Genomic DNA, 25,950 nt, shown 5'->3' with positions numbered 1-25,950 from the left:
TGAATCCAGGGCCGGTGCTTTATCCACTGTGCCACCTAGCTGCCCCTTCTCTTTTTTTATTAGCTTTCTTTACAGGCACTCAAAGCTATGGTATCACACAATTTCTCTGAACTTCTAAAAGTCTGCTTTCATAAAGTTCAGGGTATAAAGCCAGTGATTAGGACTCAATGCTTTCATTCTTCTCCCCGTCTCTTCCTCCCCCCTTCCCAGCCAATGTTTGACTATAATTGAGAGTTTATTTCTATTGTCTAAAAAGAAAGTCTGAATGAATATTGTAATTTTTCTTGGATTTCTTTCTAAACTGGAATGAGGACTGTATATTGTCATTACTCTCTACATGGAAGTACCAAAGAGGTTGATTTGAAATTCACTTATGGAAAAACTTCCTAACATAATTATTAGCTCTAATGATTTGTCTAAAAGTAGAACGGGCCACCTCTGGAGGAATAATTATAGTGGGGAGATTCCTGTTTCAGTAACTACTGAATTAGATAACTTCTGAAGTCCCTCCCAAGGCTGAGATTCTTTAATTCTATGATGACAAGCTGCCTTTTCCTTGACCACTGAATTCTAAGATGTTATTGCTCTTCTCTCAGAGTTTCCATCACTTTCTCTTCTACCAGCCCTCTTCCTTGATGGTTTGAAGTAGTCTGCTTTGTTGCTTCCTTTAACTGAGAAAATCATAATCATGTCAAGTTAAAGATCACATAATATTCTTAGTGGTGTGAGGATGAGAGAACTCTATGACTTGCTCAAGTTCTAACAATTATTAAGTGGTGGAATTTGAACCTTTGGGGTCTATAACTAGATTTTAACAGCAGCTATATTTATATAGGTCTTTGGAGGGAAGCACTCACATCTATGAGCACAGATGCATAGAAATATTAATTTACTTGAGCACCAGTTCTATGACTGGCCTTGGCATAATTCCAGTTCCCACTTATAAGCCTTCTATACCCTATAGAGGTCAAGTTTTTTATGGCTTCAAAGGATCTTTCTGGAGTTTTCACCATCTCTTCCATAAGTTGTCATTTGTATGAACATTTCATATAGCAGCAGAGATACAAGTTGGGGTGATCCAGAGGATAAGACTTCTGGTCCTGACATTGGCAGAAGTTCCCCATCAAATTGTGTGTGTGGTGGGGAATAGGTCTCTGAGCCTGGTTAGAAATCCTTTCCCACCTTCCTTGGTGGCAGATGGAAGGGAAAAGAGAGAAAAGGGGAAAAAAATGGAAAGCTCACCACTCCGCAGTTAGGAAAAGTTTTTCCATTTAATACTAGACTTTCAAGGATTGAGATGCAAGCTTTTTATGCAATTACATCCAATGTTAAAATTGGTAATACATAATTTACAAAGATTAACATCAAAACAATCATCTATTTAGATATGCTTTTGTAAAAAGGAAATATATTAGCAGCATTTATATTTTCAGCAATCACACAGCCTACAAACATGCAGACTAAATCCGTATCTATTTGCAGTAATGTAGTGCTTCGCCCCGTGTTTCAAACACCAAAACCCACCCAACAGTTGGGGGTTCTTTTTATTTCCGTTATTATAAAATAACCGAAAAATAAAAAAAGGCATTAATTTCTACACCAGTAAGAAAAAACAAGTTTTTGCACTTACCTAACATTTGATTGTCTAAAAAACGTTTCGGTTTTTAGTCTTTCAACAAAAGAAAGATAAAATGACAGAGCTTAGTGTCTTTTGCTTCTGTTTTGCATTTTACAAAGTTTTTTTCTTTTGTGTTTTTTTAAGTGTTTAACACCATTAAAGGAGACAATGAATTTTATCTTCTCTTTCTTGTCACTTTCCTGCTTTTGACTAAAAGGAGACCCCTCCCCCCAAATTCCCCTACCATCCCTCCCCAACCCCCCTCCCACAACAACGAAAACCAAAAGAAACCACCCAAATGGGCTTGGACATGCGATTTTTCCAACTCCACACGTGAGTATTTTATACCCAGGTCTCTTAGTAATGTACAGTGCTTCTCTACAGTAAGAAAATACTCCAAACTATTTTCTTATTTCTCTTTTTTTTTTTAATAAAATATTTATTCTGCTTTTTCTCTGCTTGAGGGGGATTTTTGTATCCCCTGTATCTTTTGTTTTATTATTTTTTCTTCAAGATTGACACGGAAAGGAGAAAAAAGGAAAAAAGGATTCAATGGAATAGGGGAGGAGAGGAAAGTCAATGTTCTACCTAAAGGAATCAGAGAGAGAGAAAGAGTCGTCATTATAAGGGAAAATGTACAATTAGGACTGCATTGGTCCAATATTTAAAAAAAGGAATAGGGACAAGTTAACTATTGTATTGCTTACCAATCACGCAGCAGATATATATATATATACAACTTGGCACATTTAAAAACGGTCTTTTTTTCTTATAAGAACATCTAAAACGTATATGCATATGTACGTCTGAGAGGACAACAAAGCAAAGCTTAAAAAAAATTTTTTTTTTTTTTAAGAGACAGTGTATTCTAGTAACCCCTGGCCAGAAGGAAAATGGGAAGAAAGAGAGGTGTCTGAGTAGGGAAGCCCCTAAACCAACTTCATCTTAGACATTCAGGATGGTAAGGGGAAATAGAGATGTGACTGAGAGCAGAGAATTACACACTGTCTCTTTAAGAGATGGATAATTTGACTGTACAGTTAAGAACACAAGAGTAGTGTTTTCAGTTGATAATCTACAATTCACAACAAATACTCTGGTAGGTGAATACTGCTTGACATTTCATGTAGTGACATGGTGGGGGAAGATTAGAGTTTTTTCATTTATGTTTTTTTTTAAGTTTTTTGTGTGTGTTTTTTTTAAACGGATATCCATTCGCACAGCACGGCAGACACACAAGAACCACAGCGCATCAAAAACAAACAGTACGTGTGCTGGCGGGGCCTGGCCTTCCCTTTAGGAAAAAAAAAATCTGGTCTGTAAGGAACAAAGGGCAAAACAATTATAATTTCACTTGATGTGCCCACCTTCTCCCTGATCCCCTGGGGGCTCTCCTTATGCCAAGACTCCATGGGGGTGGTGGTGTACAAGTCAGAGTAAGGGGTAGGGAGGTGGGTGATAGTTACAAGTACTTTAGACTGTCGACTTATATTTTATTTCGAACTAGTTGGGTTAAGGAGGGGAGAGAAACTTTTTTTTGTAGCTGGGAGGAAACCCTGGCCGCTATGTCTTTTCTGGGTCCCTATGGGAGCTCTAGGAGCATGAGGACGGCTGGGGTGGGACCATGGACTTTGAGTCAAAGCTGGGGGGGGATGCCCCCTGGCAGTGCCCATAAGGTCAGAGAAGGGTGCAAGAAAACCCAGGTCTAAGGGAAGGGGAAATGCCAATAGGCTTGCATGTGCAACCCTTCCCCTGTTTTTACCCTCCATTACTTTTCCTCTGGCTGGGGATGTGGAGAGGAAAATAAATTAACTAGACTGTCTTGGACAGCTCTCCCTTTCATCTTCTCCATTCAGTACCTAATGTCAGCTTCATGGTCCTAATCCCCTGCCTGGAGAGTCCTCTTCTTATCCCTGTTTACACTCAAGTGGAAGCTGGGTCAGGAGGTTGTGTTGATTGGCCCTCAATGGGTTCCAGCAGCTTGAGGTCTGGCCCCCAATGGTCACTTTCGGAAGCTGCTCTCTGGGATAAGCAGAGTACGTCTCCGAAGCTTTCTTCCTGATCCTTCCTCCAGCAAGTATGTCACATCGATGGCTAAAAAAGAAAAAAAGAGCCATGGAACTCAGTCAGGTGCTGACAAAACCAAAGAACTTTCTTCCTCCAAGCTTCTCAACTTTTTTCATGAACCAGTGAAATGATCCACTTCTCCAGGCAGAGATGGACTGGCCTTTCTCCTCTCAGAAAGTCTTGAGGGATGTAAGATATGGTCTTACCTCCAAAGTGTAACCAGTAACCAGAAGATGGCAGCTAGTTCTAACAAAGGGTCATATAGGAAACTTGAGATTACAGCCATAGTTCTATGAGATACATGCTGTTTTCAGTACTTCCTGATTGTTAGTAAGAGATGATTCCCTTAATTTATCACATTTTAATTTTTTATCCATTTTTATCCAAATACCAGTTAATTTCTGGGAGCAAAAAGTCTTTATTAAGTTACCATTTACTTCACTGTGACATCTTGCTGGTGGTCTTATCTCAGTCTTTATGAACGAACACACACACACTTTGAGTGACCATCCCACACCGGCCATTCTTAAATAGTCTTTTTTTCTGGAAGAAACAATCCTGATTCCCTTAATTAACGATTCTGCTCTTTTATGTCCCCTTTCTAATTTTTTACATGTCTGCTTTAAACTAGAGAGGCTAATTCTCATCATTCTTACCATTTTTTCCAGGGATCTTCTCAAGAAGATTGAGCAGGATCTGGTTGAGTCGTTCCCGTTGGCTGTGTCGCCTCTCTTCAGGTGTGCAGGACCTCTGAGGCTCCTGTCTACCTTCATCTGCTTTCTTTTCACCCTCAGTTGTTTCACCAGATGCTACCTCCCGATCAGGTTCCTCCAGGGTGGGCATTTCATTGGCTGCTTGCTCTTGATTGGCCAATACTTCTTCAATGAGTGGTAGGGCATCATCCTCCTGGCCTAGGTCCTTAATGGGCGCCTTTGAACGTTCTGTCTTCCAGGATGACCTACATGGAGGATTCACAAGTTCAGGTTAAGCTCAGCAACATAGTGGAGAAGCATGACGGGGCAAGAAAGAAACAAAACAGGAGCAGAAGCCTAGGCTCCTCAAATTCCACTGGATTTGGGGATAGGGCACCTGATTCTTCCCTCCCTACCTCAGTTGATCCTAATTTTGCTCGTGACTTGATGTGATATGTAGGGCAATTTACTGATGTTCTCTGGACCTTAGTTTCTATTAGTAAAATGGGAAGAATTCATCCCTAGAAGGCATAGGGAAATTAGAGACACTAAAGAATACAACAAAATTTCAGAATAGTGGTAGAGCATTATTCCACTGTCCTGAGTCAGCTGAACACAAGTTTACCATAATCAACAACCTAACAATAAAACAAAATTTGTATTGTGATTTTAATTTTTCCAAAGCGCTTTAATCCTGATCAACCCTGTGAGGTAGGTAGAGTAGACATTACTATGCCCATTACACCGTAAGACTACAAAGTCTGACTAACAGTTGCTCAACTTCAAATCCCTTCCCTCTCAACAATTCACCAAAAAGCAAAAATTAAATATCTACACGCAAAGCACTCTAGTAGGCACTACAGCTATATACAAGAGTGAAATATGAAACAGTTCCTGTCCTTAAAGAGTGTAGACCCTTATATACAGGATGAGGCATGTATATAAATAATTTAAAAAAACATAACTCCCCCAAAAATACAAGAAGTACATAGGAAGAAGAGGTACAAGAGATTGTGGTATTTTCAGTATGATATGGGCAAAAAACCTTATCCTTGCCTACCTAAAAGTTCTTCAGGGCCCTGCTTTGTCCTGATATGAGAGGCATCTACATTGGTACACTAAGGGCTGTGGAGAAGGTTTATCGGCATATATCTCCTTTGTTTTAAATTCCATTACTCTTTGATAACATTGGCTGGGCTACCTTCACAAAGAATCCTAATCCCCCATGAGGTAGTTCTAATATTCTACTTTTAAGCTTTTAGTTCATCTCTTTGGATCCTTCCCTTCTCTGGGTGACTCACCTTCCTCCATTCCTCTTATAGTTGTCTGGAACATAATGAGGCTATAGTAAAGAAAAGAGAGAGGTGAGAAACATACAGAAACTGGCAAAATGATTGAAAACACCTGGTCCCAACCCAAGGTAAGGGGAGAAAGGAATGTAGGGAAGATAAAAAGAGGATTAGACCAGAGACCTGGCTCTCTTCATTATTTAATGGGTTAATGTCTTTCTGAAAGGCAGCATGGTCTAGTGCCGAGGTTGACAAACTATGGGCCTGGTCCTCTGCAGCCTGTTTTTGTACTGTCTACAAACTAAGAATGGCTTTTACACTACAAAAACAGGTTGCAGTAGTTTGCTGACCCCTGGTCTAATTGTCAGAGAGTTGGCCTTAAAGCCAAAAGAGCCACCTGGATTCTGGTCCTACCTCTAATGCCTATTGGTTCTATTACCCCAGTCAATTCACAACCTCTCAGGGCTCTAGGCATCTCTCTAAGACTTAGGTTGCAGGGTAGAGGCCAACCTGCATTGGAAGAAGGATTTTTTGTTTTTTACCCACGAGTTAATTTTATCAATGAAATCACAGGCCCAGTCCTATGTCTTACCCTTGAGACGTGAGAAAAGAGTCAGTGTGGCACTGAATATAAGACTGGACACCAGGAATTTGGGGGATCAGCTCTCAGTCTTTTCTACTGATGGACCTCAGTATCCTCCTGAAACTGGGGACACATTCTCTACTTCACTTATATCTTCTGGTTGTTAGGTTGTCTCTTTCTCCCCAACCCCCATGAAAGAATCAGATCATTCTTTCTCCTGTTCTCTATCACTGATGAAGAGGATTCTTAGGCAATGGAAAAGGGTAGGCAGGGGGTAAGAATTCGGAAATAATGACAACTTAATTTTATGATAATCTAAGAATGGACTACATTGCTCACATAGGCATATATGAATTATATAATTATAGCCATCCTCTTTAATATATATGGATGAGGTTTTTGGTAAAACTAATTTTGTAGCATCTGTTCTGCCTGCAATAACTTAAATAAAGTATTGGTCTAAAATCAGGAGATAAATGAGAAGCCTGTTCAAAGATTGCCCTATCTGTAATTCTATGTGTAAACGACTATGTCCTAATAGTGGAATGGGAAGGAGGCAGGCTTACTGAGAAATCTCTCTTGGGAGTGAGCTTCTTGGGGAAGTGATCGAAGGCATAGGGTTTGGTGCAGACAGGGTAGCGGTTCCGGTGAATCTTGTAGAACAGGTGGGCTGATTTATCAAGTCGGTAGTCACAGATGTATACGTCCTGTTCTTTCACTCCTTTGGGCCTCCCTGAAATCCCAGACACTGTCAGAGATCCAATCTCCATCACCCTCCCTTATTCCATATAGCTCAGAAATTCCAAACATCACGTGGATGACAGGTAGCATGGTTAGTCCCTTAAGTAGGTAGCCATTACTGTTCAGCAATTCCCAGGGTCAGATGACACAACAGGAAATAGGGGGAAACAAGATACCAGAATATACAGAAAATAAATGAGGGATAAGGGTTTATGGTTATATTTTGGATAAGAAAGGTACCAGGAAGAGTAATTATTTAGGGGAAAGGGCAGAAAGGAGATAGTATGAAGAAAAAGGTTACAAGACAAGAATTATAGAAATAAAATTGGGCAAAATCTGAGAAGTGGGTTAGTTTTCATAAAATGAGTAACACATGTCAGTGCCTCAGAGTTCTATGGAGTTGTATGAATTGTGCAGTATTCTCTGCATCTTGGAATGTTCCTTGTTCTCTGTCCCCCTGTCTTAGCCTTCAGTATGTTCTGACTAACAGATAAGAAAAATAGGTTTCTTTAGGAGCACTATTTGGTGGCTGTATGCTTAAGAAGCAGTACTAGGTGTGACTGTACATATATACCTTATATCAGATTGCTTTTTGTCTTGGGGAGGGGGGAGGGGAAGGAGGGGGGGAGAAAAATTTGAAACTAAAAATCCTATGAAAACAAATGTTGAAAACTATCTTTACATATAACTGGAAAATAATAAAATACTTAAAAAAAAAGAAGCAGTACTAGATAAGGAGGACAAGAAAGCAGCATTTTAGTTTTCCAGATGTCTTTGGAGAATACTTAATAGAGGACATACAGAAAGCATTTAATGGGGTAGACTGGAGAGAACCTTAGTTAAGGAAGGGATGGAGGCTGGATGGTCTTAGCCTAACCTCAAGTACTTACCTTTACAGTATGTGTACAGGTCCAATACGCAACAAGTCCCCACCACAGCCTCCAGAGGAATGATTTCATATAGTGGCACTCGGAACAGCTCATTATGATAAAATCGACGTGATGGGGAGTGGTGGGTTTCATGGGGACGAAAATAATGATGGCCAAAGGCAAACCGCTCCTCTCTGGGGTAGGGAGTGATGTGGGGGAAAGAGAAAGAGAAGTTGGGTTGATGGCTTGAAGCAAAAGCCCAGCAAAAATTCAGCTTTGTGCCTTGTTATTATGCAGAAATAGTTGACAAATGGGACCTATGAACATACTTTTCATTCTTCCAAAGCTTCTCAATGCGGAAGATGTCAAGTTTCTCTCGGTTGATGTGGGATAACAATCGATAAGACTGACGGACTGGGTGGCCATCAGGGGTTCGACGACTATCTCGCATCAGGTACACACAGTCACCTGAGAAGTAAAAGAAGAATACATACAACTTCGGATCATATGAAAAAAACTTCACTTCACTCTCCCAAGCTACTGTCCTTTATCTCTCCTTCCTTTCTCAGTCAAACAACTTGAAAAAATTGTTTATGTTCACTGCTTCTGTTTCTTCTCCTCTCACTCTCTGTGTGCATTTATCTTGTAACTGTCTGACTATTCTTTCTCAGTCTCTTTTGCTGGCTCATAATTTACATCATGTGACTTGTCTAGGCTTACATATTCTCCAAGGTTCTGGCCTAGGCCCTCTTCTCCATCTCTATGCTCTTTCTTTGTAACTTTAACAGATCCCAAGAGTTTAGCTATCATCTCTATGTAGCTGACTCCAAGATCTAAATATCCTGTCCCAGTCTCTCCTTTGAGTTTCAGACCTATATCACCAATTGCCTATTTAATATTTCAAAGTAGATGCCCAAGAGACACCTTAAACTCATAATTAGTTTGGTTTTAAACATGCTCTTTCCCCCTAAACCCTCTCTTCTTTCAAATTGCCTTATTTCTGCTGAAGATATCATCATTATCCCTCCAGTGTTTCAGGTTTGCAATCTCAGCATTATCCTTGATTTCCAACTTTCCTTCATTTAACAAATGTAATCAGTTGCCAAATCTTGCCATTTCTAACTTAACATCTCTTACATATGATTCCTCTCCATTCACAGAACTACTATTTTAATTCAGAGCTTCATTAATTATCCCCTAGATTACTTTAACAGTATCTTAATTGGTATTCAAATCTCTGATCACTGCAATCCATTTAACACACTACTGCCAGAGTAATTTTCCTTAAGCACACATAGTGCTTACAGTTACAAACATGTGCGCGTGCACACACACACACACACACACACACACACACACACACACACCCTTTCTCTCTTTATATTAATATTATATCTTTTTATATGTATGTACCTTTTTCCTTTTATAAACTCATTATAAGGCTAATAGCTAGCTAGTATTTATATAGTATTTAAAGTATGCAAAGCATTTTTACAAATATCTCATTTTGATCTCAGAACACCCAGAGAAGTAGGTGCTATTATTATCCTCATTTTGCAGATGAGGAAACTGAGGTAGATATCGGTTCAGTGACTTGGCCAGGGTCATGCAGCTATTAAGTATCTGAGGCCACATTTGAACTCAAGTCTCCCTGATTCCAGGGCTAGCTCTGTATTGTGCCACCTAGCTGCCAAAATTTTTACCTATGTATCTCTCTCTTTTTAAAAAATCTGGCAGCAAATGAATTTTGCACTCATCAGAAAAGAAGAATTCAAACCAAGGTTTGTTTTTTGTTTTTTGGGGGTTTTTTTTTTTGGCAGGGCAATGAGGGTTAAGTGACTTGTCCATGGTTACACAGCTAGTAAGTGTCAAGTGTCTTAGGCCTTACCTATGTATCTTATTTGATCCTCACAACAACCCTATGAGATGGGTGCTATTGTTATCATTATTTTACAAATAAGGAAACAACCTGAGGGAGATTGAATAACTTGCTCATGGTCACAGAATTACTAAGTATCTAAAGCAGGAATTTGAAATTTAGTTCTTCCCTGAATCTAAGGCCATCTATTTGTCCCAAATTAATTCTAGTATCACCATTGCCAAACGTAGTATTTGGCACAAGTGAGTGCTTAATAAATACTTGTTGGCTGACTTCTTTTCACAGGGATTTGTTAGGCATTCATGTTAAATGGCATGAACCCTGTGTCCTACATGAGCTTACTCTGAGACTATAACAGATTAACTTTAAACTGGGAGGGTTAAGTCCTAGAAAGTGTTCTGAGAATGCTCAGGGGTGCAGAGGTCTAAATAGTATTTTTGTAGGTAAAAATCAATTGCATGTCATGGGAATGAGTAAGCTATCTCCATTTCCTGGACCCACTTTTCTTTGCCTTTCAGATTTAAGGTATTGCCTCATTTTAAAAGAGAGAAATTATTTTTTTTCTTTTTTCCATTGGTAAGAGTGAGCTGAAACATGAGGATTGGATGAAAAAAGCTTTAAACACTATTATGAAAGTTTAAATGAACAGATAACTCCACAAATATTAGAAGCTTCTCAGCATTTGAGAAGATCAGCTGGAATGGATAGGGCCAGGTCCCATATGTGTACCTTGACGTAGCAGCAGGTCATCCCGGAGCAGACAGATGAAGTAGACACAGCCAGGCTGGGCATAGTGGGGCCGAGGTATCATGGGCACCTCCTGGTGAGAGGAGGAATCCAAAGTGTGAGGGCTGGGACTCTGATCTACCTACATACTAAATTCCACTAAAGAGGGGTAAGAAACTAAGATTTGTACTCCCAGCCTACCAAACCCTAAGCTCAGTTATATTAATCCACCAGGCGTTGACTAAGAGAATTTTCAAACTCACTTTTGAAAAATGAACTTCTGAGAGAAGATTAAAGTGTGGATTTAGCTTGGAAGAAAGACTGAAGATAAATCTGACAAGTCTATGTCTCAAATGGACAAATTAAGAGAGTGGTAGTCACTTGTTCTATCTTTGTTAGAATAGAAAACAAGAAATGAGGTAGGTTAGGAGGTACTGAGGCAACAAATTAGCTTTTTGAACTGTAAGGTATGGAATTAAATGAAGGAAAGGATAGCATCTCCTTTCTTGGAAATATTTTAGAATAAGAAATTCTCTGATATATGTGGATTGTAGAAAAGCTAACTTGTTTGAAGGCAGGGGATAACTCAAACATTAAAATCCTTCTATGACAATCCCAGGAGCCTTGATGTTCAGTTCTTATGCAAGGTGACAGAACCTTCTTTCAGAGACCAAGAGAAATGGAAAGGATCCAGTTTTGGCAGAATGTGGTTAGAGACTGAATGAATGCTGAAAAGTATGAGCAGTCCCCACCTCATCTCTAATGTGCTCAGGTGTAACCCTGAAACTTGAAGTCTTAAAAGTTCTAAGTACCCTAAGAAATTTCACTATAGAATAGGCAATGTTAACTGAGTTAAATTCAGACCATCATCTGTTAATGAAACTGTGATCTGTGGTTGGTTAGATGACAATACAATATGATCAATCTCAAACTTTAAGATTAACTGTGGCACATCAAAAGCAGATTATCCCTGTTATCCAGTACACTTACGGAGCACTATTCCTATTTTAGGGAATGCAAGATTATTTTAACAGGTCTAAGAAAAACATAATGGCAAAGGCAAATTTGCTGCAATAATCATTAAATGTAATTATAAATAAAATATGAATGATTTTAGAGTATTTACTGCTTTAGGTTACTCAAGGTATTATACTCCCTTCTCTTCATATAGTTATTTGTTATCACTTTTCTAAGTAGCTTCTCTCTCTGAACAAGTGAGGCCCAGGAATTTGAAAGTATAGTAGGGGTGAAGAAGAGATAAGGTCATATATATCATATTCCTTGCTATATAGATCACAGAATACTGACATAAGGTTGCTTACCCTGTCCACAGGCCTTGGATCACATTGTTCACAGAGGTAGTGCTCCACATCTGAGTTCACTCCCATGCAATCACAGTGCTGCCACACCTGCAAAGAAAAGTTGAAAATAGTGAAGAAGAGTCTCAGATTTATTGAGAAAAGCCCTGGGAATGGAGCCAACCAGGCCTAGAACCATAGGATCCCTTCCTCCTCCTTGGCAGTAGAAGAACATTCCTTTAGATGGTCAAAGAAAATGTATCCAGTAGCTAAGGGAATGAGTTGGGGAGACAGAAGCAGAGAGGTACAGATAGGGAAAAATGAAAATATTTCCTAAAGAGGCAAAACAATTAGGTATAAATGCATAAGAACAGGTCAGATTTCTAGAGTACTTTAAAGTTTACAAAAGGCTTTCCTTACTCCTAACAATCCTGCAAGATACCTGATGCAAAGATTATCATTACCATTTTTTTTCAGAAGAGGAAACTGAAGCCAAAATAGGTTGAGTGACTTGTCTAAGGTCGCACAACCAGTAAGTACTAGAGCTAGGATTTGAATTCAGGTCTCTCCACTTCCCCAACATACTCACAAGAGACTGGTAAGATGTAAATACATGCAAATAAAATGAAGGAAATGAAGGAGACAGATGACTGTTGTCCCAAACTACCACTATTTTGTAGAGTGGTGTTTATCGCTATAATTTTCCTAAGGATATGAAATAGGTAGCCACAATAATAGCTATACACTTGCATACTTTCTACGTATGTCTCAAGGGCAAAGTAACAACTTACATAATATTAGTACCATTCCTCAGATTTCCTGATTATTCTTCCAACTTTCCTTTGAACACAATCTCACTAATTTAGTTTTCCTTCACAAAGGAGTGCAGAGGCATGTGTAGCGTATTAAAAGGCCTTTAGTGAATGTTTGCTGAATTGAATGGGAAAGGAGAATGAATAGTGATGGATGCTGGAAACCTTTATACAGCCACAAGACACACAGAGACAGTACACGTAAAGTGTATCTAAGTCAAATAAAGAGGCAGGGGTTTGTTGCTTGAAAACACACCACCTTACAGATCAGAAATTTTTCTGTTCTGAATCTTCTTACCATGCACTTGTCACACTGGATCATGAGGCCTTCATCCTTGTAGAGGCCGCAGATACAGCGGATAACATCATCATCCTTCTCATGCCCATTTTCCTTCTCACAGACTGAGGTTTCGCTGCTGTCTGCCTCACTTGCTGTTTCCCCCACAATCTCATCAATTTGAGCTGATGCCTCATGCCGTGCACTGTAGTATGCTTTGCGTAGCCGACATACATCTCTCCCAATTGGGGACTTGCGCCCATAGTACTTCTAAGAGACAGAAGAGAGAAACCACAAGCTCAGTCTCCTTAAATTTTGGTTTCTAGGTATGCCTGAAGTGGGAGGACGATTTATCCTGCCTTCCCATTTTGGTCGTGATGTCTTCCAAACAGTGCTTAGCACACAAATAGGCATTTTTTAACTATTCACCTAAGTTGAACAGACATGAATTGGAATGAAGCTATAATCTTCAAAGCCAGTTAGTGTAGCCACTTTGATTATCATATAAAAATCTTACTGTTTATGCTCTGTCAGTGGTCCTAATGCCTATCTGATAAAAAAAATTGATACATTTCATATTGTTGACATTAAGGGACAAGATTACAATTATTTTATGAAGCTTATAATACAAGTAATGCTAATGTAAAATTTGACTCATGGTAGACCCAAATCCATTAAATAATGAACTATGTGATAATGGAATTCTACTATATGAACTTCTGATCACTGTTTTTAGAATTTTCATATCCTCTCAATATTTGTCAATTCTTACTTCTTACTTCCCCCATATGCCTCTATCTATACCTCCATTGAAGCTAAACTTATTCTTGTTTCTGTTATTCCTCTTTGGCCTTCAAATTTTTGTTTGATACACAGAATGATGTTCCACATACACAGAAAAATTTCTCTTCTACAGTTTGCCATACGATGACAATTCTTTTACTCCTTTAGTTCATAGCTCTAGGCTACCTCTGCCTTCTCCAAAAGTCCCAGTAATACTACCATCTAGGAGCACAATCTTTAACTTTTTTTTTTTGGCTTCAAGGCAGTTCCCTAATTATTTTATTATTATAGATTTTTACACATTGCCCTTATATCAGTCATTATCCCTACAACATACTATATAGCCATTCTGTAATTCCTTTATAATGTTGGTACCAGTGTATAAGACTAACCATGATATAGCAGGCTTTTTATCTTATCAGTGATGTTTCTTTCGGAGGTATACTATAACTTGTGAATCACACAAATGTGGGTAATAATGAGTTGTATTAGGACAGGCTTTTATTAGGCTTATAAAGCAGTTTCCTCACCATTACTATGCTCTATATAGATGCTCAACAAATATTGCTGAGCTACAGCATTCATTCACTTTTAGGTCTGCCCTACTGATCAGCAGGGAAAGCTGAAGGGAGAAGGGGCCAGTGTTCTTGACTTATAATAGTTACTTTCACTACAAATTCCTTTTCCGTGAGCTCAAACTTAGAGATCTCAGGGACTGTACCCAGCCTCACCTCAGCATTCCGGAAGACCTTGAGCATGTCAGCATCAAACGCCTCCACTGTCTTGTAATAACCTGTCAGGATCTGCTTCTCAATGGTGATGAGATCTAAGGGGTCAGATATCTTCTCATAATAATCAGCATTCCTGGAACACAAAACCAGGGCTGTCAGTTTGGGACACCTATCCTGTCCCCATATACCCTGGTTAACCCCCAGGAGAAATGTGAACGTACTTTTTCTTTGGGGGAAGGTTCAATAGTGGAGCTGCCAATGCCTGTCGGGAAGAATCTGCAAAGGAAGGCAACGTTTATTAGAAGGACTTTGTAGAAACAGTACAATTCTCTTTTGAGTAAGAGGAAGACCCAGAAACTAAAGGGCACAGAAGATTCAAGTTCCTTTTGGTTTCTAGGACAAAAACAAAAAAAAAAAACCCCAAACCCCAAAGCCTTTCCAATAATGTGAATTGTTAAGGCCAAAGGTCAGAAGGCATTTGCAAGTCCAGACAGGAACATAAGTAAATACTGCAGACAGCTGATGCTGTGTAAAGACTAAGGAAGAAAATAAGTTTCAATTGCAACAAAAGGAATTTTAGTTTGACAGTAGGAAGAACTTCCTATTAAACAGTGAGAGGCAGATTACAAAGGAAGAATCTAGTTACTTTCATAAAATTTCTGGAGCATGGTGAGGTCACTTTCTGAAATGGGCTAGATATATTGGTCAAATCCCTCAAGAAGTACTGTTATAATGAAATGTAAATTATAACAAAGACGATTTCCAAGTCCTAATCAGAGGACTTAGAGTTAACAGTACTTGGTTGGTATTAAAAAATCAAGTCCTCCATAATGAAAAATATAGGATAGTGAATATATATTTTTTTAAATCTAGGGCTCTTTATTTTTTCCAACATTCTTGTTTTGTTTTTTGTGTTTGTTTGTTTTAGTGGAGCAATGGGGGGTTAAATGACTTGCCCAAGGTCACACAGCTAGTAAGTGTCAAGTGTCTGAGGCTGGATTTGAACTCAGGTCCTCCTGAATCCAGGGCCAGTGCTTTATCCACTGTGCCATCTAGCTGCCCCAATAGTGAATATTTTTGAAGTGCATTTCCATGTAAAGAACATCTATGTCAAAAATTATAGGTATACTTATTATGTTATAATCTGAATTTATTTGCTAATTCATTTAACTTCTAGAAGCTCCTCCAAAGATAAGGAAAGTCTACTATTCTATCTCCAAATACAGCTTATGTCTTCAGCCACCGTCTAACTACTCTCCCAGTCTCAGATGAAGGGGGATGATGGTAAGATGGCAATCTTTGTTAAGAATGTGAAGGAAGCAAAGGATGCTATGTAACTTTGTGCCTTAGGACAGGCTGGCCCCCTTTTCTATTTGTTTACTTCTCTTTGACTCCAGTGGGAGTTGGGTTATAAAAGTTGAAAATATGAAGGACACACAGAGGAAAGAAAAGAGAAGACCTAAGTTCCTATCAGCTTCTTTGTTCTATGTGGAAGGAGAGGCAAGAAGAAAGAGAAAAGCCAATCATGAACTGCAGGAAACAGCAATTACACTTCAATTTCTTTTTTCTACCTCAAAACATTCATCATCCTTGCCAGAAAAACTCAACTTAAGCTCATAAAACACCCATCAAAAAACACACAGGGTTTCCCACTCCTTAATGATTCTAAAATCTGAAAGAGGAAGATAGAGATGAAGATGTGTATATGAAACTTTGAAAGCAAAATGGAAATTTGCATTGGGATTTTCTCTTACTGTGTTTACAAGCTATCTTTTCACTTGTTGATTTGCTGCCTCACAGTGGGAAACTACAGAAAATGTAGATGAGGCCCTTATCAATTTGTCCTAGGCCCTCAGTCCAAGAATGTAATTTCTAGTGACAGATTACCTATCATAATTAAATTCTTTTGGATATGGGAAGTGAATAGATTATAGATATGTAAAGACATAGTGAATCTTTGCTCAAAGCCCTTGTCAGTCTAATACTTCTAGGTTCTGATATGTAAGAAGAATTTTAATGAACCCAAAGTTCATATTCTTACATTGTAAAAAAGCAGAAAAAGCAATAGACCTTAAGTCAGGAAATTTAAGTTCAAGTTCTAGCTTACTACCCATGTGACATTGAGCAAGCCACTGAACATCTCTGAGCCTCAAATGACTCACCTGTAAAATAAGCATACCAACACTATCACTGACATTACTATATCCATTGAGAAAAGATATTCTTCCTGCCAATTGGTCAGAGTGGGCAAAGTTGAAAGATACCAAATAGTTTGTCAGCATCTAGCTCAGGAAGGCCACAGAGGGTGGCCTAATATTTATATATCTAAAATTCAGATCTAATGAGAAAACTGATGGTCTGGGACTCTTATTATATAGAGCAGATACACATACATACATACATACATACACACACACACACACACACACACACACACACACACACACACATATATCACCAACATATCATTCGAGCAAGAGAGTACATAGAATTTAGAGAAGAGTATTCCTTTTTTTCCCTACCAGGGCAGAAAGTGATCTTGCTATTATTTAAATAAAGAAATTATGGCAATTTGTACTCTATAGAGAATGATACTACAAAATATAGTTTGCTTTTTAAAAACAGCTATTATTTATATGCATACATGTATATATATTTCAAATCTATATTAACAAATTTTATTGCTATCAGATAATTATGCACCAGAAAATTTTGAATCATACAACATCTCTAAGTGTGTGCACTTTAAATATTATAAGATCTGTTTATCAATCTCAAAGGTTTATAAAGATCAAATGAGAATATGTGGGGAAAGCACTCTGTGAACTTTAATGTGCAACAGAAATGCAAGGTATTATTATGGAAACTTTGGCTTTGAGGCAGATGAGGGGGAAATGGGAAGATGATGTGAAGAGGGAAAGAAACTTTTCTTGGGGATCTGGTCACCTTTGTAAGAGATGATGCTGTCACATATCTCTTTGAATATCTGGGCCAGGCGTGCTGCCCGGGCCACTTCAATGTTCTCCTCTGCAGCTGCCAACCTCCTTGTCCGCACTGAGCGGGCTGTCTGCAAGGCAGAGAACTGGGTCATGAAGACATCTGGAAAGGCAAAAAGGAGACACATTTCATTCAGTGTGAGCCTGAATTCCTTACATTTATTCCACATTTCTCTTGGTTTGATTCAGAAGTTTCAGTAGCTTAAGAAGGCCTCTTTCTTTCTTTACAGAATACAAGAAATACTAGAGTTTCTTGGAAAGGCCAATGATAAGAGTTAACAGGGATTTTAGCCATGTGGCTGATATGAGACTTGTTAAAAGTAGGAAAACCAATTACATAAAAGTTTAGAAAATTACTGCCAGTTTTATAATCAGCAAGCCACTGAAATATCTTGAGGTTTTGGGCAGTTCTGAATTTGTTTAGGGCTTGCTCAGTATATTCTCTAATATACCAGGATGCCTTTCTCCGCCTCTCCCAATTAATGAAAATCCACCTTCTTTCCCTTCCAACCCCTCCCCCGCTATTGAAAAAGAAAGACCCCCCCCCCAAACAAACCCTTTGTAACAAATATATAGGCAAAGCTCTTTCCTCAATCTTATGGGAATGTTACAGAGTAGCTAATTTTAAAAAAGCAAAGCTCCCAATGAATGCTAAGTATGTTGATTAGTAATTTAAAAGTGATAGTAGCACTCTCAGGGAACCCAAGAGGGAACAGAAGAGAATGGTGTTTCTGAACATTTGTATTTTAGTTTACATGGTTATTTGGACATACCAGTTATTCTACTTTCAGTCTATCTAAAGAACAATTCTGAACTCAGCTATGTCTGCCACTCAAAGAATGACAAACCAACTATCTTCTATGTGAAAGGAAAGAAAAAAAACCTCAAAGGTTTTATTTATTTGAATGAGAAAAACAGTCTATCAACAGCTACACTGCCACTCTTCCCATTCCACTCCTAATTATATCAAGTTATAATTCAGTCTCTCCCACCTCAGGCAAATATTTTAGGCTTTAGGAAGGTAGTTGGGAGACTGACAAGAGGGGGTCCCATCCTATTCATTAAAATATAGGCAGGTATGTTATAGGATTGTGACAGAACATTATTCACTCATGTTAATCAATGGACCAACTTTTCCATCCATTTTCTGGTTCTGACTATTCCCTTGAAGAAGTAAGCTTTATTTGAAGAAACTATGTTCTGGTCAGCCCTCTGGGATGTAAATGGGTCCCCACCCATGCATGTCTTACCAGATTTGATGTTTCCATCATCTCGGCAGATACCATTCCAACGGGTGTACAAGGAAGCTGAATGGATATTGTCACTGGTGTGTTTTACCTCCTCTTGCTTCTGTCTGATTTTCTCCCAGTTCCGGACCAGGAATACATGATGTTTCAACACAAAGTTCCTTTGGGGAGAGGGGTAGGGGATAGTTATAAGTGTACTCTGAAGCTGTTATGAAAAAGGTCTGGATGTAGAAGGATTGTAGGAGATCCATTTTTTTAATTGTGGGGAATTTTCCAAAGTGTGATAGGTGAATATTATATAGAATATACACATATTATGCTTCTCTTCCTCTTTTAAAAAAAAACTCAAAAATTTTATTTATTTTTTTTAAAAGCCTATAGCACCTAGTCTTTCCAGGCGGTCTCCCATTCAAGTTCTAACCAGGCCCGTTCAGGATGGTATGACCGAAGACTTCCCCTCCTCTTGACATCTTCATTTAAAATCAATTAAACAGGATAAAGCACCAGCCCTAGATTCAAAAGGACCTGAGTTCAAATCCTGCCTGAACCACTTGACACTAACGAGCTGTGTGACCCTGGCAAGTCACTTAACCCTCATTGCCCCAAGCAAAAAGAATAAATAAATAAATAAACATTGTTCACTAAATGCCCCCATTTAGGACACTGTTTAGGGTATCACTGGGAGAGATATAATGTGATACACTACCTGACTCCATTAAGGGGTGTTTCAAACTAGAGAAAGAATAGACATATAAGAAATAACATGAGAACATAAAGAAACATGAAAAAGTGCTAAAGCAATACAAAACTAAGAGTAATGTCATAATCAAAGACAACTGGTGTTGATTGAGGCACATGATACATATGGACAATAATCATGAGATACATATGAACTGCATTGATATGCTGAGACAAAATACAAGTTATCTCAAGTGTTGCAAGATGGTTTAAATACTTCTCACACCTACCTGTCTCTTCTCTTGTCATGACTAATTGCATAGCGCCATTTATAGAAAGTATTCTTTGAAGTTGTTTCTATGCTTGAGCTTTGTGCAATACTAGGGACCTAGGAGATAATTTATTCACAGGAAACCCCCAGACATTACCTAGTCCAACCAGTACTTGAACAAGAATTCTCACATTAATAAAAGGCTAAATGACTACTTGACAAGGAGTCATTTAGTCTTTTTTTTTCTTTTTGGTGAGGCAATTGGGGTTAAGTGACTTGCCCAGGGTCACACAGCTAGTATCAAGTGTCTGAGGCCGGATTTGAACTCAGATCCTCCTGACTCCAGGGCCAGAGTTCTATCCACTGCACCACCTAGCTGCCCCGAGTCATTTAGTCTTTACCCAAGACTCTCCAATAAGGGGGAATTGCATATTTCCTGAAGAAGCATATTCTACCTCTGGATAGATCTAATTGTTACTTCAAGACTAAATTTGCCTCTGCACTTTCCACCCATTGTTCCTAGTTCTGCTCTAGGGTGATGGGCACCTGGTTCCACATGACAACCCTTCAAAGACCTAAACACAGCTATCATACCCTTCCTAAGTTTTCTTTTCTCTAAGCTACATATTACCAGTTTCTTTAACTGGTACTCTTATGGCATTATTTCCAGGTCTTTCACTAGCTTGTTAATTTACTCTTGATAGTCTCCAAGGAATTGTTGTTTTTTCTACAGCTAGAACACAATATTCCATAACTAGTCTAACATGGATCGTATACCTCTCTCTCTCTCTCTCTTTTTTTTTGTGAGGCTATTGGGGTTAAGTGACTTGCTTAGGGTCACACAGCTAGTAAGTGTTATGTGTCTGAGGCTAGATTTGAACTCAGGTCCTCCTGAATCCACTCTATCCACTGCGCCACCTAGCCGCCCCGTATACCTCTCTTAATGCAGACCACAAATATATCAGTCTTTTGGGCTGGCACACTGCTGAATCACACTGAGCTTGCATTCCACTTAAACTGGTAGATATTTTAAAATAAGCTCTATTCTTGTACTTTTTTTTTTAAACCAATGTATAAGACTACACTTATTACTACTAATTTTTTATTAGATTTGGCCAAATGTTTTAGCTTGCAAGATCTTTTTGGATTCTATGTGATCCAGTGTATTAGCTATCCCTCCCAGGTTTGTGTCATGTGCAAATTTAATAATCATGTCATCTATGCCTTCGTCTAAGTCAATGATAAAATGGTAAATAGCACAGGTTCAAGATCAGCATCTCAAAGCACACCATTAGACACTTCCTCCCAAGCAAAGAGGAGCAACTTTCCCTTTAACCGCACACATTCCATTTTCTGCCATGTCTGTCCCTTGGGGGTAGAAGAGGAAAGATAGAACAGAACTTCCATCTTACGTTGTGCTATCTCCTGCCTAATCTCTCGATACAAACCTTTCTCTTCTCTGACATTGCTACCACTTTAGGGTAGGCCCTCATCACTTCATGCCTAGATTATTGCAGCAGCATGCTGATGCATCTACCTGCACTGATACAGTTAGAAGCACATCCATGTCTGCCTATCATGTCTTGACTCTTGACCATGTGATAGATGAAGACAATGCTAAAAGACAACAAAATTCAGTCCAAAAACAACGGCCATTGTGGGAAATGGCTTAAATTTTTATAAAGGACAGTATGGGTGGGCCATGACATTATTTCTTGAAAAGCTGTGGTTATGTCACAACAAAATGTACTGAGCAGATTTAAAAAAAAATATATATATATATATATATATATATCTAAAATGCCAAAGCTCTTTTTTTTTTTTAAAGTGAGGCAATTGAGGTTAAGTGACTTGCCCAGGGTCACACAGCTAGTACGTGTCAAGTGTCTGAGGCTAGATTTGAACTCAGGTCCTCCTGAATCCAAGGCTGGTGCTTTATCCACTGCGCCACCTAGCTGCCCCCAAAGAATTAGAAATTGAGGGCATGCCCATTAATGGGAACTGGTTGAATAAGGTGTGGTATAAAACTGTAATGGAATACTATTAATGAGCAGGATGGTTTCAAAAAATCCTGGGAAGACTGATATAAACTGATGCACAGTGAAGTAAGCAGAACAAGAAAAACACTGTACACAGTAAGAGCAATATTGTAATGATGATCAACCGTGAAAGACTTAACTACTCTCATCAATACAGAGGTCCAAGATGAATTGTGAAAAATGCTATCCTCTTCCAGAGAGAGAAATGAACTCTGAGTGCAGACTGAAGCATACTTTTTAACTTAAAACCTCTGGCTATAAAGCCAGCATTCTTTCCATGACACCATGCATTAGTGACGATATCATATCTATTTCTGCTTTAGTTGATCTTTAATCAAGTGTTCTCCTGCGAGGTTTCCCAAGTTTTTCCAGAAGTATATTATCTTAATATACAATGCTATTCTACTCTTTTTGCTTATTCTGTTCCTTTGGAATGACATATATACCTTCCTTTTGACCTGGAAGCTCTCAATTTTGGCTATAATAATTTGGAAGTTTTCATTTTGAGGTTTCTTTCAGGAAATGATTGGTAGATTCTATCTATTTCTACTTTGCCCTCTGGTTTTGAGAGATATGAGCAATCTTCTTTTATAATTTCTTGAAATATGATATCCAGGCTTTTTTTTTGGTCACGACTTTTAAGTAGTCCAGTGATTCTTAAATGATCTCTTCTCAATGTTTTCCAAACCATTTTTTTCTTCTTTTTTTTTTTTTTCAGTCTTTTGACTTTGTTTTAATTATTCTTGTTTGTCTTATCAACTTGTATTTGGTCAATACTAGTTTTCAGGGAGGTTTTTTTTCCCCCTTAGATATGGTTTTGTACCTTTTTCCCCATGTCTGATTCTTCCTTCTCCCCCCCTCAACCCTCCCACCCCAAAATTAAAACCAAAGACTAACCAGCCCTTCTACTGTGCCCTTTCCATAGGCAACAAACTTCCCTTCATTTAAAATCTCTTTCCCTCCCACTTTTTCCATCTACTGGTTCTTATCTGTCTTCCCCATATGACAGAGCCTCCTCTAGCCACTTTTTCTAGTGTTGGCTGCACCTTCACTCATTTTCCTCAGCTTATTAGTTGAGCCAGGGATATTGGAATACTCCTGGCTCCCCAATGCCACTTTCACATTTTCTCTCTATCTAAACTCAGTGATCTCTTTCCCAGCATATCATATTAATATCTACTACATAATCAAAATCTTGGTAGTTCTTGTCTACAGAACCCAAAGTCACTTCCCCTTACTTTCTCAATGAGTTTACACTTGGCTTATAACTTTTCTCTCCTCCCTTAACTTTTACCCTCATAGTAGGGCATTTCAACATAAATAAATAAGAAATATTGACTCTCTCTCAAATACTCTCACCACTCAGTTTCTTTCTTTCTTTCTATTTTTTTGGTTAGGCAATGAGGGTTAAGTGATTTGTCCAGGGTCACACAGCTAGTAAGTGTCAAGTGTCTGAGGCCGGATTTGAACTCAGGCCCTTCTGAATCCAGGGCCGGTGCTTTATCCACTGAGCCACCTAGCTGCCCCACCCCTCAGCTTCTAACCCACTCATTTACCACCTAAAATCAGCCACACAAAGATGGTCATACCCTTAATCTTGCCTTCCTTCACAACAATACCACCTGTTTAAAAATTTTAAAATTCTGAAATCCCCCTATCCAAACATAATCTATTGCTTTTTCACCTTTCCCTCTGCCTTCTTTTGCCAAACTATTCTTCATCTGTACCATGACCTCTAATCCCATGATTCCTTAATTCTTTCCCAGGTCATCTCTCCTCTTCCTCATCTTGACTCTCTGGTGAACCAATCCAATTCTATACTGTTATCCTTTCTTGAACACCTATCTCTCCTATCATATCTGTGATTGTGCCCAACCCAACCAAACCCCAGCCTTGTATCATTCCTACCATTTAACACCTTCATTCCTACACAAGTATTGCTGAACAAAGGTGGAGAAAAACACGCAATTGTTTTGACTGGGTTCACTACAAATTTATGTTACACAACTTCAGCTAGGCTCACTGATCCTAGATAATCCTATAATTTCCTATCAACTTACTATCTTACTCTCCAAAGTGCTCTTCCCAACCTTTTCATCCATCCTAGATTTTCCATGGCTTCCCTTCCCTCACTGAGAACCTTGCCTTAGATTTTACAGAAAAAAATGAGGTCATTTGTTGTGAGCTCCCCTTTCCTCACTTCTATCACTCAGATGTCTTTGACCACTATCTCCTCCTTCATCTATCTGTCTCACATGATGAAGAGGTCTTGCTCCCTACCAAAGCTAATCTCTTTTATTTGTTCAAGTGATCCCATTCGATCTCATCTCCTCCAAAAGACTGTCCCCTCTGTTATCCCCACACTACTAGCTATTTTCAATTTCTCCCTATCTACTGGTTCAGTCCATCCACTCTTGACTACAAACTCCTTGAAAAGGCTGTCTACAATAGATGCTTCCACTCTCTGTCCTTACTCACTTCTTAACTTCTTGCAGTCTGGTTTCTAACCTCATAATTCCACTGAAATTGTTGATTTTTTTTTTTTTGGTGGGGCAATGAGGGTTAAGGGACTCACCCAGGGTTACATAGCTAGTAAGTGTCAAGTGTTTGAGGCTGGATTTGAACCCAGGTCCTCCTGAATCCAGGGCCGGTGCTTAATCCATTTAGCTGCCCCCCCAATGATCTTTTGGTTTTTTTTGTTATTTTGCGGGACAATGGGGGTTAAGTGACTTGCCCAGGGTCACACAGCTATCAATTGTCAACTATCTGAGGCCGGATTTGAACTCAGGAACTCCTGAATCCAGGGCCAGTGCTTTATCCACTGCGCCACCTAGCTGCCCCCGCCCAATGATCTTTTAATTGCCTAATCCAGAGGCTTTTCTCAATCCTTATTCTCCCTAACCTCTCTGAAGCCTCTGGCACTGTTGATCACATTGTCCTTGATACTTTCCTTTCTCAGTTTTTAGAAGAATGTTCTTTCCTGGTTCTTTTCCTGCCTATCAGATTGTTCCTTCTCAATTTTTCTTACTGGATCCACTTTAGTTCATCCCCTCTAACCATATATGTCCCTCAGGATTCTGTCCTGGGCTCTCTTCTTTTTTCCCTCTATGCTACTTGGTGAACTCATTAGCTGTCATGGATTTAATTACCATCTCTAGGCTGATGATTCTCAAATCTACTTATCCTACCCTAATCTCTCTGCTGACCTCCAATCTCACATTTCTAACTACCTTTCAGATATCTCATACTGGATGTGAACTCAATATGTCCAAAGTCAAACTCATCATCGTTCCTGCTTAACTTTCCCTACCTCCTACTTTTTCTATTCCTGTAGATGGCAAACTCATGCTCTCAGTCCCTCAGGATCACAACCTAGGACTCCTCACTATCTCTTATCCCCCATATCCAAGCTGTTGTCAAGGTCTATTAATTTCACCTTTGCAAAATCTCTTGAATATGCCCCCTTTTCTCCTATGACATTGCCACCACTGTAGATCACCCTCCATCACCTCATGCTTAATTAAGACTATTGCAATAGCCTGCTAGTGTGGCTGCCTGCCTCAAGGCCTTCCCCCTCCAGTCTATCCTCCACTCAGCTGCCACTGTGTTTTTCCTAATGTTCAGGTCCAACCACGTCACCGCTCCCTATTCAATAAACTGCAGTGATTCCCTATTGCCTCTAGGGTCAAGTAAAAAAATTCTCTTTTTGGCTTTCAAAGCCCTTCATAACCCATAACCCATCATCCCCTTCTCTCTCCAACACTGCTGTTTCAGTCTTTTTATATCTTACTCCCTGCCACCTACTTTTAGATCCAGCAACACTGGCCTCCTAGCTATTCCTTGAATGAGGCACTCCATCTCTTGGCTATGGGCAAAATTTTCTCTGGTTGTCTTGCATTCCTGGAATGCTCTTCTCCTCATCTCTGCTTACCAGCTTCCCTGGCTTCTTTCATGTTGCAACTAAAATCACAACTGCTACAGGAAGACTTTCCTAACCTTTTTCCAATTTCTTAATTCTAGTGCCTTCCCTCTATTAATTATTTCCTATTTATTCATTATATAGCTTGTTTGTACATATTTGCTTGTCTTCTCTCCCATTAGACTGAGAGCTTGAGTGCAGGGACTGACTTTTGTCTCTTTTTTGTATTCCCAGTGCTTAACGTAATCCTTGGCACATAGTAGGCACTTAAATTTTTACTGACTAAATTATAGGTGCCCTGAAATGAAATAGGTTGCTTTAGAAGGGATTAAGTTCCCTGTCACTGAAGGACCTTTAAGAGAATTCTAGATGTCCATTTTTTAGGCATAATGTGGATGGAATTATGTTCTGAATTAGAATAGATGACCTCTGAAA

General features: G+C 39.0%; 1 protein-coding gene across 3 annotated transcripts in view; it reads right to left on the bottom strand.

The window, feature by feature from the left end:
* Positions 1-1,253: 1,253 nt before the first annotated feature.
* ASH1L (ASH1 like histone lysine methyltransferase) overlaps positions 1,254-25,950 on the bottom strand; it is a 231,182-nt gene continuing 206,485 nt past the window's right edge. For all 3 annotated transcript variants that reach the window (XM_044002148.1, XM_044002147.1, XM_044002149.1), the window contains 13 exons: positions 18,612-18,769; positions 17,312-17,464; positions 14,587-14,641; positions 14,366-14,498; positions 12,873-13,121; positions 11,787-11,873; positions 10,468-10,558; positions 8,189-8,327; positions 7,881-8,053; positions 6,816-6,982; positions 5,679-5,719; positions 4,342-4,643; positions 1,254-3,712 (listed from right to left, as the gene is read on the bottom strand). In XM_044002148.1, the coding sequence (XP_043858083.1) occupies positions 3,621-3,712; positions 4,342-4,643; positions 5,679-5,719; positions 6,816-6,982; positions 7,881-8,053; positions 8,189-8,327; positions 10,468-10,558; positions 11,787-11,873; positions 12,873-13,121; positions 14,366-14,498; positions 14,587-14,641; positions 17,312-17,464; positions 18,612-18,769 (1,840 nt within the window). In that variant the 3' untranslated portion in view covers positions 1,254-3,620. The remainder of the gene's footprint in view (positions 3,713-4,341; positions 4,644-5,678; positions 5,720-6,815; positions 6,983-7,880; positions 8,054-8,188; positions 8,328-10,467; positions 10,559-11,786; positions 11,874-12,872; positions 13,122-14,365; positions 14,499-14,586; positions 14,642-17,311; positions 17,465-18,611; positions 18,770-25,950) is intronic.

This window comes from Dromiciops gliroides, chromosome 4 (genome assembly GCF_019393635.1).
Source record: "Dromiciops gliroides isolate mDroGli1 chromosome 4, mDroGli1.pri, whole genome shotgun sequence".
Taxonomy (NCBI): domain Eukaryota; kingdom Metazoa; phylum Chordata; class Mammalia; order Microbiotheria; family Microbiotheriidae; genus Dromiciops; species Dromiciops gliroides.
The sequence above is the reverse complement of the archived record's forward strand: the minus strand, read 5'-3'. Positions and strand labels throughout refer to the sequence as shown.